At 41.6% G+C, this 16,130-nt stretch overlaps 1 protein-coding gene across 3 annotated transcripts in view; it reads right to left on the minus strand.

Moving 5' to 3' along the window:
* LOC112253697 (ATP-binding cassette sub-family C member 4) overlaps window positions 1-15,333 on the minus strand; it is a 37,475-nt gene extending 22,142 nt beyond the window's left edge. Inside the window, exons 1-5 of one of the 3 annotated variants that reach the window (XM_024425646.2) lie at window positions 15,097-15,333; window positions 2,996-3,106; window positions 1,724-1,844; window positions 1,345-1,569; window positions 718-807 (exon numbers count right to left, since the gene is read on the minus strand). In XM_024425646.2, coding sequence (XP_024281414.2) covers window positions 718-807; window positions 1,345-1,569; window positions 1,724-1,844; window positions 2,996-3,051 — 492 coding nt within the window. In that variant the 5' untranslated portion in view covers window positions 3,052-3,106; window positions 15,097-15,333. Of the gene's footprint in view, window positions 1-488; window positions 562-717; window positions 808-1,344; window positions 1,570-1,723; window positions 1,845-2,995; window positions 3,107-4,796; window positions 5,059-15,096 lie in introns of those variants that run through there. The other 2 variants (XM_024425645.2, XM_024425647.2) reach the window with 2 other exon arrangements.
* Between the last annotated feature and the right edge of the window lie 797 nt (window positions 15,334-16,130).

Raw genomic sequence — 16,130 nt, forward strand, 5'->3', positions numbered from 1 at the left:
GTATGTTCCATTCAACCATGTTCTAAACAGTAATATGTAGCAGCATCTTTCCTTGACTTTGAATCATTGACCACAACATGCATCAAAACAGTAGGGTGGAGCAGGGCAGTGTTTTCACAACCGTGGTCCTTGAGTACCCCTAACAGTACACGGTTTCATTGTAGCCCTGGACAAACGCACCTCATTCAGCTCATTGAGGGCTTGATGATTAGTTGAGCAGTTGAATCAGGTGTGCTTGTCCAGGGTTACAATAAAAATGTGTACTGTTGGGGGTACTGGGGAAATAGGATTGGGAAACACTGGAGTAACAACTCAAATGTCAATGTGTCTGCCAGGTGCCTGGAGAAGCCTGTGACTGACCTTTATCAGAATGTACAGTACTATACTTCAGTCTGTCACCAAGAAACAGATCCCTTTAGATGCCAAAATAGGTTACGTTTTCACCCCAGGTGTCAGCACACAGATCAAAATTAAACTCAAGTGTTAACCTGCATGGTGCCAGTCAAAGTAACAACTCAGTCAGCCTTGTGCGACTTATGCAACCTTCCAGGGTTGAAGTAACAGAGCGGATATTGGATTGGGTCTGTCTGCACAGTGGATCAAAAGTATAGGTTAATTTTCAAAAGCTTTTTTCTGCTGTTGCTATTAGACCAAGTCAGCAATATGCAAAGTGATAAAAAAAATATATATTACCCTTATGTATTACAGGATTCATACCTCATCAAACTTGTTGACATCATTGGATAGCAGGTTCACTATTTGGCCTGTGGTTGTTTTCCCCATCGCTGCACTGCTGAGACACAGGGCCTGGGGTGACACAGACATTACCAAGAGTTAATTATTGCAAACTCAATAAATAACACCAAGTGATTTGTCACTGTCACAATACAAAGAAAATACCTACACGTCAGTTTGGAAAGGCAGTCATACCCTAGAGCAGTGTTTCCCAGCCCTCTCCTCAGGGACCACTAGTCGCTTCACATTTTTGTTGTAGTCCTAAACTGGCACACCTGATTAAATTACTCTATCAATCATCAACCCCTTGACTAATTTAATCAGGTGTGCAAGTTTAGGACTACAACAAAAATGTGAAATGTATGTTGGTCCCCGAGGAGAGGGTTGGGAAATACTGCCCTAGGTGAGGGGAGTTCCTTACCAATTAGTGACCTTAATTCATCAAGTACAAGAGTGGAGTGAAAACCTGCAGATACTCTGCCCTCTGTGGAATGAGTTTGACGTGTGTGAGAGTGTGTGAGAGAGAGACTCATCCTTTAGTCAGCCGAGCTCAAGTTCAGAAACGACCTTGAAAAAAAAGGTGTGTAGGCATGTGTCTCTTATACTGACCTTCTTGTAGATCATGTGACACATGGCTACTCGCATCTTCATGCCGGTCCTCTGGACGTGGAAGAAGTAGAGGTGATGCGTGATAGCCAGGATCAGGGTGGACAGACAGACACCAGCAGCGTAGCCAAAGGCCTCATACAGTGCGTCCATATTATCAGGATCGTAATTCTCAAAGTACTGGATCAGCTTTCCCAAGAACACTGGCTGGATCACCTTAATCACCTCCTATTGGGGGAACAAGAGAAGAGGTAGAGAATACAGAGGATATGAGGTGAATCCACAGCTTGATATATAAACATATGGATAAGATATCATTGAAATTCCCTAGCAGGACAGGGTACCGGTAAGTCTTCCACAAGTCATGTTTTTTTCTACATACCTCAATAAGAGTAAAGATCCCCAGCACTGCGTAGGGTTTCCAGTAGCACTTGATGAGGACTTTGGTGAGTTTGGGAGGCCTGAGTTCTTTAGCAGCTTTCTGCACCTCATGGTCCCAGTGCCTGAGGAAAGACGGCTTTTATTTTACTATGGGAGAATCGCAATTGAAATTACTTGATTTCTCATGTCCTCTCCAATGAGTATTGAGAAGGAGGCGAGGACCGACGACGCAAGAAGTCCCTATAGGTACCTGGATGTTCAATTCTGCATTGCATCGTGTGGTGATACAAATGGACAATCTAGGATTGGTACAGCAATTTCTTTACATTTAAATGAGTGACATGGAACACCTTTAAATAGTTCTGAAGTAACTACATTGATTTGTCATTTTAAAATATATTGAGGTAGTTTTCCCTGCAAAAACAAGGAGTTTTTATTATTCAAACCACCTGCGGGCCAGATTGGACCCCTCCTATGTTTGACACCCCTGTTTTGATAAAGGCAACAGATTGGTCAGCCTGACCACATTTAACAGACGTGGGATATTTTAGTTAAATTTGTGTACCTCCATTTAGTATGATACGCTATGTTGCGTATGGAATAATGGTCCGGTTACTTAAGACAGACAGTCGGGGACAACTGTAGCATTTTAGCTAACTGTTCCCCTTAAATTCTCCATACCTGCAAAGTAGAGGTTAAGTTAATACTCCTAACCTGCTGCTTTAGCCGCTAACGTTAGCCACAAATGCTAATGACGCAACAAGAAGCCTGGCCTTATTGCAAGACGTATAATACTATACATCCTCCAAGATGCTTGATACATTCAGTCATCCAATTTCTATGATGTGGTACGACCATTATTCCATTTGTACGGTAACATATCATACTAAATGGAGGGATACAAATGTACATTCCAAATCCTACAAATTGAGTCCAGGTTGGATAGGTGAAGCTAGACAACATTATTTTCTCATTTATTCCATTTACATGCTTCCTTTTACTGAGCTATTTCATAATCGTCCTTGAAAGCAGGCAGGACAGCCAGCCTGTAAAATATTAACAATGACATGTTAAATGCAGAAACTCCTTTCCATCTATTTATCAAAGGGTAAACAGCCAACAGAATATGGTTGTCATGATATGCTTGGTGTATAGTAGTGGGAGGATAAACATCTGGTTCGAAGACCCTTCCGCTATTACGTTCTATTTGGCCTTAATTAACCACAATTCAACAGGCCACTTCTGACTTAGTTCAGAATGATGTTTGCCATACCTCTGTAGTTCCTCTCCCAGTCTCTCAGATCCATCCTCCGGAAGCACGTTGTACATGTCATCTTCCTCTAACCTCCGTTTGTATCCAATGCGGAACAAAGGATTTAGCCAGCTAACGAAAAAGGGAAGAGAAGAGGTAGAGATGAAGAGTTCAATACATGTAGTGTTACATTCAGGATGAGCAGAGCAATGCATGCACTAGACGAAGGGTTCCCAAACTCTGTCCCGGGCCCCCCGGGTGCACGTTTTGTTTTTCCCCCCCAGCACTACACATCTGATTCAAATAATCAAATCTTGATGATGAGTTAGTTATTTGAGTCACTGTGTAGTGCTAGTGGGGAACAAATTGGGGGAAAAACTTGCACTCAGGGAGGCCCCAGGACCAATTTTGGGAAATCTTGCAGTAGACCAGTGCTTCCTAAACTTTTTCACCCATGCCCCACTTTCATCTAGGGCTAGCAATTACCAGGCACCTCACGATATTATCCCAATACTTAGGTGCCGATATTATATGCATTGTGATTCTATACTGTGATTCAATGTTCCAAACATATTGCTCACCAAATGTCTGCTGCAGAGGGACAAGAGAGCTATCAGAAAACGAGTTTTGATCCGTCATAGAAATAAAAGTGCTGAAATGAATTGGCTCCCTATTTAAAAAGATGGGGAACAAGCTATGAAGGAAAAATACTGGAGATTTGGTACAGCAAACTAGCACAAAAATATTGGGATAGTCAAAACGATACATCAAAAATAATATCCCAATATGTAGCTATCAATTTTTCCCTGATGACTACTTTCATAATTGGTGAACATCACCTGGACATTTCTGACAAGTTATAAATAGCTCTAAGGTCTGCAAAGACAAGAGGAAAAGTGCTGATGTACTACCCAATTTCGAAATTGCACCTTGTGCATTATACTATTACAACTTTCAAGAGTAAGTTGAACAAAAAAAATTTAAAAAGTTGTTTATTCTTCATCTCCCACTACCTCTCCAAGCCTCCACTGCAGTAGACAATCTACTATATTTGTGACATAGGCCTACTGGTAAGCATGTCTTTGTAAAAAGCATTTATTGCAAATGCTTGAGTACCCAACTGTGTGCACTGTGCATGTAAAAATGTACAAATTGTCAGCAAATGCCTTAGCAAACAGCAAATTATGTTTTAAAGACCTAATTCAATCTCCTTCTCAGCTCATTTGCACTCGAAAAAAAAACGATTTTGCTCAAAACATTTGTTTTACCCATTTGTACATTGCTGTATTTATACGTGGGGCTGGTGTATTGTTTTTTCAACAGGAAATGTCTAAATATTGCTGGAGTGCGTCTTTAATGCAAATATAAAGCACAGCTTGTCTCATTCAGTCAAAACGAGGCATCCATCCTTTCCCTTCTCGCAGAGGTTTACCGAGACAAATGAGATGGCGATTAATAGCCTAGTTTGCGCAAACAATATTCTTGATTCATAAATTACTGGAATCTTATTTGGCATCATCCTTAATCCAAGACTGTATGAATCAACCGGAAATTGTGATTTCTCGGTGGGGAAAACCATCGAATTACATGGGTAAAACGCACTTTGTGTTAAACCATACTAGTGATTTGAGTTATAAGTGTTTATTATGACGTTATACCTAATTAAATTAATCAGCAAATCATTTAACCCCTCAAACTAAAATTAATCGAATACGTTTTGAATATCCTAACGGTACCACTTTCAGTAAACACTATAACGACTACCTGTAGAGCCTAGCTCAACTTTATTTCAATAACCCGGCGGCGAAGGTTGTTGACTTACCAGAAGAATACCTGTGAGAAAAGATTAGCTGTTGCCGATGGATTCGTCTTCGCATCTTTTTTTACCGGTTCCATATTTCCCTGCTGGCTCTATTCAAAGGCTTGGCCAACTTCCACGCGTGCGGTGCGACAAAGTCTGCTAGCTCCAGTCTTCAAAACGGTTACTTTATTTCCTGTCGTGTAAACTTGGTTGCACGCACATGGTACTGGGTTAGGTTACAAGAAAGACAGCCAGGAGAATTATGTCAGCCAATCACTGATCTCGAGTCGGAATTGTGCTGTTGCACGCCACGAGCTATCTAGCGCCAAACTGGGTCGTCACTAGTTACCAGTCATAATCCCCGCCTATTTCTAAAATGTATCTTCTTAAAATGTGTTTTTAACTTAACCCTAACATTAACCACACTGCTAACCTAACCTTATGCCTAAACTTAAATTAAGACCAAAAAGCAAATTTTGTTTTTCATGAATTTTTACGAAAAGCCCATTTTTACTTTGTGGCTGTGGGAACTAGTGGAAACCAGAGAGAGCGGTGGAAATAAAGTAATTGGTGGCAAGCAATAGCAGCGGTCTCATTGAGTAATGTCCAAAATGTAAATACATAGTACTGCATGCTACATCCTTTCTAGGAGTAGAGCCAAGTTGACTCTAAGGGCAACTTCTACCTGGAGCTAACTTCGAGTTCATGAACCACCTGGTACACTTGAAGGCATTGGTTTGTTGCGAACATGAACACTACAAAACATACCTCTGCAAACTAGTAAGGTCATTCCATCAATTCAGTGCCTTTTGAGAAGTGTAACTTAGTCCCCCAAAAACTTTAGATTTCACGTAATTTTAACATTCTGTCATCAACGTAATAAAAAAAAATCCCATCTCAAAAGGTAAAATATTTGGCACTTAAGTGCCTATTTTGTGCCAAATAAAATAACAGGGTTGACGATTTATTTTTAAGTCAGCCATAAATCCCTTTGTGACAGGGGAAAAGGAAGGTCATTGTGTGAAACAGGGAGTGGCAATTGAATACAAGCGTCACAAAATTGTGTTCATTGCATCGACCTGCTCAGTTTTCTACCACAAAACACCAGAAAATGGCCAAAAACAGTAGAACCAGCTCATCTGCTTTTTCTCTACGATTTGACAATTAGATGTTCAATGTTTCATTTGAATTTTAAAAAAGGAATAGTTTCACCATATTAAAAGGAGAGTTCAGTTCCAGTAGCAGGGTTGACCTTAAAATGACGGACAGACGTCAATCACTAATCACATGAAATAAATGATCATCTTCAGAAATTACTTTGTCAAAGCAACAAAATAACTAGGGATTTATAATGGTGAAAACTTGGAGACATTTTGGGATTATGTGGGTTAAAATCTTCCTAGAAGTGACAAAAGCGTTGACATAGGCTGAATATTGGCACTTCAGCAAGCCTGTATTCATATTTAAAAAATCTGGTTTATTGAATTCTCCATGTGTTCTATATTAAAGGGCACTTCATTTAATATAACATTCTTTTAAAATTCAATATTGGTGCACAATTTCTACTTATAATATCAAAGAAAAGGCACTATATTTGTGGAACGACTCTCTAACAAATATAAATGAGAGCTACAGTCTTGATAGTTTGAGCACATCAACATCAAACATATCACTGTGTAAGTGTGTGAAGCCCCCTATAACAGTTATGTACCATACCTATTTGTTATTTGGTTAGAAACAAATAATAAAACTAAAACAATAGGGTTCCTGCATCTTTGGTGCTAAGAACCCTAAATAGGTGTGACACAAAACTAACTGTAAACCTGACTGTGTGTTCATGTTCCTGAATCCCGGCTAACAAAAACGTATCCTTAGAGCACGTGTAGCCTATCAGCTTTCAGGGATGTGATCTGGTTTCTCTCTCTAGCAGAATGGGTAGTAAACAGTGACACCATAACAACCATCTGTTATATATTAGTGCTGTGGTAAATATGTACTCAGTGAGGAGGTAACCTTCAAGCAATTCATTTTAACCACACAGAGAGCAACAACTTTTCAACATGCACATACATTATTCTTGACTCAAAGCATTTTTGAATGTAATTTTCAACAGTAAAAGCTACTGTAGACCTGCTGTAAGGCTCACTGAGCATAGCGCTCTCTTTTCTCTCTCGCCTCTCTCTGTATAGCCACATATATACCTGCCGCTAACATGCGTCCTTTATCTCGATCTTGTCCACATTCTGATTGTGCCCATATTTTCAGAAATGTGTCTACACATTGTATTCAAATGTGGCTCATATCCTTCCACTGTGTTCGCATTGTGACCAGATTTCCTGGTCCCTCTCTGTAAGCAAATTATTTAACAGCTACTCTTTCAAAATATTATGTATTTATTTATTTTAAGACACATATTAAGACACATATTGATGCCATAAGTCAATGGTCCCATTGGGCATACACTGGTTGAATCAACGTATTTCCACTTAATTTCAATGAAATTACTTTGAACCAATGTGGAATAGACGTGGGTGCTACCTTTCAATGATTTTAGAAGGTGCAATAATGATTTAAATGGTTTCACTGTCCATATCTGTATACACCTGTAAGATATCCGGACGCAATGCGTGCCTGACTACTTCCAGAGGTGGTCAGGAAGATTGACGACTTCCAGAGGTGGTCAGGAAGATCGAATCACAATCAGATCACAATGCATCTTTTAATCGTCTCCACCTGTCCTAAAATTTGGACAGATCAGGACAAAGGATTCATGTTAGAACCAGGTATAAACGGGGCTTCTCTCTCTGCTACCCTATAATGATAAATCAATGAAAGAGCGGATTGCAGGTGACAGATGCACTATTACACACTCCAGGTGGCTTCTTCTTCAGATAAAGGGCCTGGTGAGAGATAACACCCTCCCCCTTCCCCCCTCCTTTCCTATCCTCCATCCCTGATCTGCCCTTTCACCAGACAAAGGAGTGGTTCGGGAGCTTTTGAGGAAGCAGACAAGTCGTGTCCTAACTCTCTTTCGCTCTCTCTTTCTCTCAAATCAATTCAAAGAGCTTTATTGGCATGGGTGCACATGTTTACATTGCCAAAGCAAGTGGAATAGGCAATAAACAAAAAGAGAAATAAAGAAGGGAAATAAACAATCATAAATTATCAGTAAACATTGCACTCACAAAGGTTTTACAATAAGATAGACATTTCAAATGTTATATTGTTGGCTGTATTGTAACAATGCAAAAATAGTTGACGTATGAAAGGCGAAAATAAATAAACCAATAAATATTGGTTGTATTTACAGTGGTATTTGTTCTCCACTGGTTGCCCTTTTCTTGTGGCAACAGATCACATATCTTGCTGCTGTGGTGGTATACTGTGGAATTTCACATAATCACACAATTCTTTGTGTTTCTGTGTAATCTGAGGGAAATAGAGAATTATTGTGTCTCAAATAAAATTTTACAGTGAAATGCTTACTTACGAGCCCCTAACCATCAATGCAGTTTTTTTTAAACTGATAAGAATAAGAAATAAAAGTAACAAGTAATTAAAGAGCAGCAGTCAAATAACAATATTAGACTATATACAGTGGGGCAAAAAAGTATTTAGTCAGCCACCAATTGTGCAAGTTCTCCCACTTAAAAAGATGAGAGAGGCCTGTAATTTTCATCATAGGTACACTTCAACTAATGACAGACAAAATGAGAAAAAAAATCCAGAAAATCACATTGTAGGAGTTTTTATGAATTTATTTGCAAATTATGGTGGAAAATAAGTATTTGGTCACCTACAAACAAGAAAGATTTCTGGCTCTCACAGACCTGTAACTTTAAGAGGCTCCTCTGTCCTCCACTCGTTACCTGTATTAATGGAACCTGTTTGAACTTGTTATCAGTATAAAAGACACCTGTCCACAACCTCAAACAGTCACACTCCAAACTCCACGACCAAAGAGCTGTCAAAGGACACCAGAAACAAAATTGTAGACCTGCACCAGGCTGGGAAGACTGAATCTGCAATAGGTAAGCAGCTTGGTTTGAAGAAATCAACTGTGGGAGCAATTATCAGGAAATGGAAGACATACAAGACCACTAATAATCTCCTTCGATCTGGGGCTCCACGCAAGATCTCACCCCGTGGGGTCAAAATGATCACAAGAACGGTGAGCAAAAATCCCAGAACCAAACGGGGGGACCTAGTGAATGACCTGCAGAGAGCTGGGACCAAAGTAACAAAGCCTACCATCAGTAACACACTACGCCGCCAGGGACTCAAATCCTGCAGTGCCAGACGTGTCCCCCTGCTTAAGCCAGTACATGTCCAGGCCCGTCTGAAGTTTGCTAGAGAGCATTTGGATGATCCAGAAGAAGATTGGAAGAATGTCATATGGTCAGATGAAACCAAAATATAACTTTTTGGTAAAAACTCAACTCGTCGTGTTTGGAGGACAAAGAATGCTGAGTTGCATCCAAAGAGTGAAGCATGGGGGTAGAAACATCATGCTTTGGGGCTGTTTTTCTGCAAAGGGACCAGGACGACTGATCCATGTAAAGGAAGGAATGAATGGGGCCATGTATCGTGAGATTTTGAGTGAAAACCTCCTTCCATCAGCAAGGGCATTGAAGATGAAACGTGGCTGGGTCATGACAATGATCCCAAACACACCGCAACGAAGGAGTGGCTTCGTAAGAAGCATTTCAAGGTCCTGGAGTGGCCTAGCTAGTGTCCAGATCTCAACCCCATAGAAAATCTTTGGAGGAAGTTGAAAGTCCGTGTTGTCCAGCAACAGCCCCAAAACATCACTGCTCTAGAGGAGATCTGCATGGAGGAATGGGCCAAAATACCAGCAACAGTGTGTGAAAACCTTGTGAAGACTTACAGAAAACATTTGACCTCTGTCATTGCCAACAAAGGGTATATAACAAAGTTTTGAGATAAACTTTTGCTATTGACCAAATACTTATTTTCCACCATAATTTGCAAATAAATTCATAAAAAAAATCCTACAATGTGATTTTCTGGATTTTTTTTTCTCATTTTGTCTGTCATAGTTGAAGTGTACCTATGATGAAAATTACAGGCCTCTCTCATCTTTTTAAGTGGGAGAACTTGCACAATTGGTGGCTGACTAAATACTTTTTTGCCCCACTGTACAGGGGGCTACCGGTACAGAGTCAATATGCATGGGAACCGGTTAGTTGAGGTAATATGTACATGAAGGTAGAGTTATTAAAGTGACTATGCATAGATGATATCAACAAGAGTAAAAGAGGGGGCAATGCAAATAGTCTGGGTAGCCATTTGATTAGGTGTTCAAGAGTCTTATTGCTTGGGGGTAGAAGCTGTTTAGAAGCCTCTTGGATATGGCTTGGGGGTAGAAGCTGTTTAGAAGCCTCTTGGACCTAGACTTTGCTGTCCGGTACCGCTTGCCACGTGGTAGCAGAGAGAACAGTATATGACTAGGGTGGCTGGAGTCTTTGACAATCACAGTGAAGGCGTAGGCTCAGGTTTTATGGGTCTCTTTGTTTTTGGTTGGACAGGTTGGTTGGATAGGTTCCTCAGTTCCTTTCTTAGGTTTTTGAATTCTTCATCAAAGCATTTGTCATTGTAGTTCATTTTCTTAGGTTGTCTGGTTGAAATGTTTAGATTTGATTAGGAGGCTGAGAGGTCAAATATACTATTTAGACTTTCTACTACCAAGTTTACACCTTGGCTATTGCAGCAAAAATTTTGTCCCCCCTTTTTCTCCTAATATCAATTACGATTTTGTCTCATCACTGCAACTTCCCAACGGGCTCAGGAGAGGCGAAGGTCGAGTCATGCGTCCTCCGAAACATGACCTGCCAAAAAACACCCACCCGCTTAGCTCCAATGTGTCAGAGGAAACACTGTTCAACTGACGATCAGTCAGCCTGCAGGTGCCCGGCCTGCCACAAGGAGTCACTAGAGTGAGATGAGCCAAGTAAAGCCTCCCCGGCCAAACCCTCCTCTAACCCGGACAATGCTGGACCAATTGTGCGCTGCTCTATGGGACTCCAACTCACAGCCGGTTGTGACACAGCCTAGGATCGAACACAGGTCTGTAGAGATGCCTCAAGCACTGCGATGCAGTGGCCACACATGCACCACTCGGGAGGCCACACATGCACCACTCGGGAGGCCACATGTTTTTGCAATTTACAAATAAAAAAATATGAATAATTATAAAAAATAAAAAAGCATTAGTGTTTAGTGAGTCTGTCAGATCAGAGGCAATAGGGATGACCAGGGATTTTCTCTTAATAAGTGTGTGAATTGGACCCTTTTCCTGTCCTGCTAAGCATTCAAAATTCTATTTAGGAATCTAGTGAAGTATAAATGGTCAAATATAACTAGTAAAGTACAAATAACCCCAAAAACTACTTAAGTAAAAATACTTTAAAGTACTACTTAAGTACTTTACCACCGTCATGAAGTTGTCTGAAATGAATTAAAATTTTTGTTGGCTAATTGTTTTCTGTGTCAGGTATGCGTACATGACTAAATGAGTCAGGTGCAGGAGAGCAGGTATTGGGTAGCCAACGGAGCCTTTTATTTAGGCGAACCTAAAGCACACGGCAAAGTGAACACAAAATAATACAGGTTAACATAACCCAGCGCAACAGACTAACGTGCACATAACATGAAACAGAATAAACAATACCACACAAAGACATGGGGGAAACAGAGGGTTAAATACACAACACATAATGAGGGAAATGAGAACCAGGTGTGTGGGAAAACAAGACAAGACAAATGGAAAATTAAAAATGGATCGGCGATGGCTAGAAGACCGGCGACCTCGCCCGCCGAGCATCGCCCGAACAAGGAGCGGCATCAACTTTGGCAGAAGTCGTGACATTCTGGTAGATTTCCACACTATTTTCCTTCCATCTTTAGCATTTCTTAATAGTATGCAGTTTTTTCGGCTTTGTCAGTGGTCTGACTGTGAACTCTCTGAGATACTCTGGGTTGAGGTCAGTGATAAACTAGTCTACAGTACTGCTGCCAAGGCATGAGCTGTAGGTCTACCTATTGTGAGAGTCCCCTCGAAGCCTACCTTTGACTATGTACAGAACTGTAGGAGTTGTGACCCGTTTTTGTTGGTTGTTTTGTCGTAGTTGTGTCTAGGGGGGATATTGTGGAAGGAATGCTGTTTTACTGGAATAATGAGTGAAGGTGATAATCGTGACTGGCAACTTGCAGGCCCTGAAGCCCAGCGTGAAGACTCAATCACATTTTTTATGACATTGTTTGGATGGCTGACCATTTGTGGGCTAACACAGGGTTCAAACACACCTTATCTGTTTTCTCCAGTGCGGGACGTTCCCATGCAATTCCTGGGGTCACTGATGCCAGAAGAGGAATGAAATAGACAAAATGAATGTTACTATGTGAATGAAATTGTCATGTTTGCATTGTTTCAAGAGTTTATAAAGAGCTATGACTTATTGTATATTTAATTGTATTGCATGTGCTATGGATTTATTGTTACAAAGAAGCTGTATTCTTTTGTTTGTTGGATGGGGATAGTTCAAAGGGGAGTGACACAGAGGTGCGCTCCTATCATTTAAATTGATTAGATAAGAATCTGGGTGTGTTGTTCCTGTCTTTGTTTTTACGAGTAAAGTGCAAAGAAATGCTAATTCAGGTTGGGGGTGAGTTTCTGCTTGAATTTGGTTAAAAGGGCAGTGAATTTTCTCATACTTTGAGAACATTCACTGTCTTCTTGGTAAGCAACTCCAGTGTGGATTTGGCCTTGTGTTTTAGGTTATTGTCCTGCTGAAAAGAGAATTCATCACCCAGTGTCTGGTAGAGAGCAGACTGAACCAGGTTTTCCTATAGGATTTTGCCTGTGCTTAGCTCCATTCCATTTATTTGTTAACCTGAAAAACTCCCCAGTCCTTAACAATTACAAGCATGCTCATTACATGATGCACTCACCACTATGCTTGAAAATATGAAGAATGGTAATGTGTTGTATTGGATTCAAAGGACGTTGGTGGCACCTTAATTGGGGAGGACGGGCTCCTGGTAATGGCTGGAGCGGAATAATAAAAATGCTATCAAATGCATTTAACACATGGTTTCCATGTGTTTGATGCCATTTAATTTCCTCCATTCCAGCCATTATTATGAGCTGTCCCTCAGCAGTATCCACTGGTTGGATTTGTCCCAAACACAACACTGTCTTGAGGACCAAAAGTTTATTGCCCTGCCAATTGTTTTACCGTATTACTTTAGTGCCTCATTGCAAACCTATTTGGGCGGTAAGCAAATTGGAGTGGGTCTAGGGTGTCAGGTAGGGTGGAGGTGATATGGTCCTTGACTAGTCTCTCAAAGCACATCATGATGACGGAAGTGAGTGCTACGGGGCGGTAGTCGTTTAGCTCAGTTACCTTAGCTTTCTTGGGAACAGGAACAATGGTGGCCCTCTTGAAGCATGTGGGAACAGCAGACTGGTATAGGGATTGATTGAATATGTCCGTAAACACACCGGCCAGCTGGTCTGCGCATGCTCTGAGGGCGCGGCTGGGGATGCCGTCTGGGCCTGCAGCCTTGCGAGGGTTAACACGTTTAAATGTCTTACTCACCTCGGCTGCAGTGAAGGAGAGTCCGCATGTTTTCGTTGCAGGCCGTGTCAGTGGCACTGTATTGTCCTCAAAGCGGGCAAAAAGTTATTTAGTCTGCCTGGGAGCAAGACATCCTGGTCCGTGACTGGGCTGGTTTTCTTCTTGTAGTCCGTGATTGACTGTAGACCCTGCCACATACCTCTTGTGTCTGAGCCGTTGAATTGAGATTCTACTTTGTCTCTGTACTGACGCTTAGCTTGTTTGATAGCCTTGCGGAGGGAATAGATGCACTGTTTGTATTCGGTCATGTTACCAGTCACCTTGCCCTGATTAAAAGCAGTGGTTCGCGCTTTCAGTTTCACACGAATGCTGCCATTAATCCACGGTTTCTGGTTAGGGAATGTTTTAATCGTTGCTATGGGAACGACATCTTCAACGCACGTTCTAATGAACTCGCACACCGAATCAGAGTATTCGTCAATGTTGTTATCTGACGCAATACGAAACATATCCCAGTCCACGTGATGGAAGCAGTCTTGGAGTGTGGAGTCAGCTTGGTCAGACCAGCGTTGAACAGACCTCAGCGTGGGAGCTTCTTTTTTTAGTTTCTGTCTGTAGGCAGGGATCAACAAAATGGAGTCGTGGTCAGCTTTTCCGAAAGGAGGGCGGGGCAGGGCCTTATATGCGTCGCGGAAGTTAGAGTAACAATGATCCAAGGTTTTTCCATCCCTGGTTGCGCAATCGATATGCTGATAAAATTTAGGGAGTCTTGTTTTCAGATTAGCCTTGTTAAAATCCCCAGCTACAATGATTGCAGCCTCCGGATAAATGGATTCCAGTTTGCAAAGAGTCAAATAAAGTTCGTTCAGAGCCATCGATGTGTCTGCTTGGGGGGGGATATATACGGCTGTGATTATAATCGAAGAGAATTCTCTTGGTAGATAATGTGGTCAACATTTGATTGTGAGGAATTCTAAATCAGGTGAACAGAAGGATTTGAGTTCCTGTATGTTTCTTTCATCACACCATGTCTCGTTAGCCATAAGGCATATGCCCCCGCCCCTCTTCTTACCAGAAAGATGTTTGTTTCTGTCGGCGCGATACGTGGAGAAACCCGCTGGCTGCACCGCCTCCAATAGTGTCTCTCCAGTGAGCCATGTTTCCGTGAAGCAAAGAACGTTACAGTCTCTGATGTCCCTCTGGAATGCTACCCTTGCTCGGATTTCATCAACCTTGTTGTTAAGAGACTGGACATTGGCGAGAAGAATGCTAGGGAGTGGTGCACGATGTGCCCGTCTCCGGAGTCTGACCAGAAGACCTCGTTTCCCTCTTTTACGGAGTCGTTTTTTTTGGGTCGCCGCATGGGATCCATTCCGTTGTCCTGGTTGAAAGGCAGAACACAGGATCCGCTTCGTGAAAATTATATTCTTGGTCGCTGATCTTATATTCAGTAGTTCTTCTCGACTGTATGTAATGAAACCTAAGATGACCTGGGGTACTAATGTAAGAAATAAAACGTAAAAAACTAACAACTGCATAGTTTCCTAGGAACGCGAAGCGAGGCGGCCATCTCTGTCGGCGCCGGAAGTAACATCAACAGTCAGAACAATGACAAAAAACCCTAGACAGTAGAAACACCCTAGAATGAGACAAAAACACACATTTCACCCATGTCACACCCTGACCTAACCAAAATAATAAAGAAAACAAATGACACATACCCCCGTAGTCTCTTCCTGTTTCACACCAGGTCTTTTGGTGGATGGGACTACCATCTCCTCTGTACCATGTTTCTTGTAGGATGACAATGTCTGTATTTCCTGATTTCTTTGGTGGTCTGGGTTCCCGCTCTTTAGTCCAATGGCAGATCTTGTATATTCCAGGATGAACTAGTCAAGGCTTTGTGTTACAGTGTCCAGTGTTGTTATTTGCGTGGTTTAGGCTTGGACCACTAGGTGTGAGCTGAGCATCTGGTGCATGCCTCTTAGGCTGCAGGATGTGGCTTGGGCGGGTGTATTAGTGGGGGTTGGGCCTGTTGCTCGGCTTACAGCCTTTCGCTCTCTCTTTCTCTCTAACTCTCTCAATACAGCAAAGAACAGAGATAACACTCTCTGGGTGTGGTCATGTGCTGAAACTTAAAAAAGCAGAGTCATGCTATCTTGCTGTAGCTTTTTAGCTCCTCTCTGGGGCCAGAGCTCAGGGAGAACAGCCAACAAGGGATTGCACTGTTGCCCTGCTCAACCAACTCAGTAAAATTCATCAAGAAAGGATCAAGGCTATTCCCTTATTGAAACCTTGTGATACGATTTATCTTCTACATCAGTGTTTTTCCAAATCCTTTCTTCCCCTCTTCGTTTTCTCTTTCAGTAATTCATTTCTCTTTCACTACTTGTAAGGCAAGTGGCCATAATCAAAGGACTGGAAAAAGGAAATGTATGTCACCATAAATTGAATTTGTGCGAAGTGTGGTAATCTTGGGATTATGGAATGGAAAAGACTAGAAAACATGATGCAATACACACTAAAAACAAATGGTTATATATAGTGCCAGAAAAGGGTTCTTCGGCTAGTAACCATTGTGGATCATTTTTACAAATCCTGCATATGCAAATGTATTGGCTAATGGGGAGGCTCTTTTTTAGGGGTGTGGAGTGGAAGCTGTCTCCGAGTAACAGGGAATTCCTGTCCTACGGCTTCATGTATAGATCCGTGCTACCCCCCCCCCCTCTGAATCAAAATGTAAAGAAAACTTGTT

Source organism: Oncorhynchus tshawytscha, linkage group LG07 (assembly GCF_018296145.1).
Source record: "Oncorhynchus tshawytscha isolate Ot180627B linkage group LG07, Otsh_v2.0, whole genome shotgun sequence".
NCBI lineage: Eukaryota > Metazoa > Chordata > Actinopteri > Salmoniformes > Salmonidae > Oncorhynchus > Oncorhynchus tshawytscha.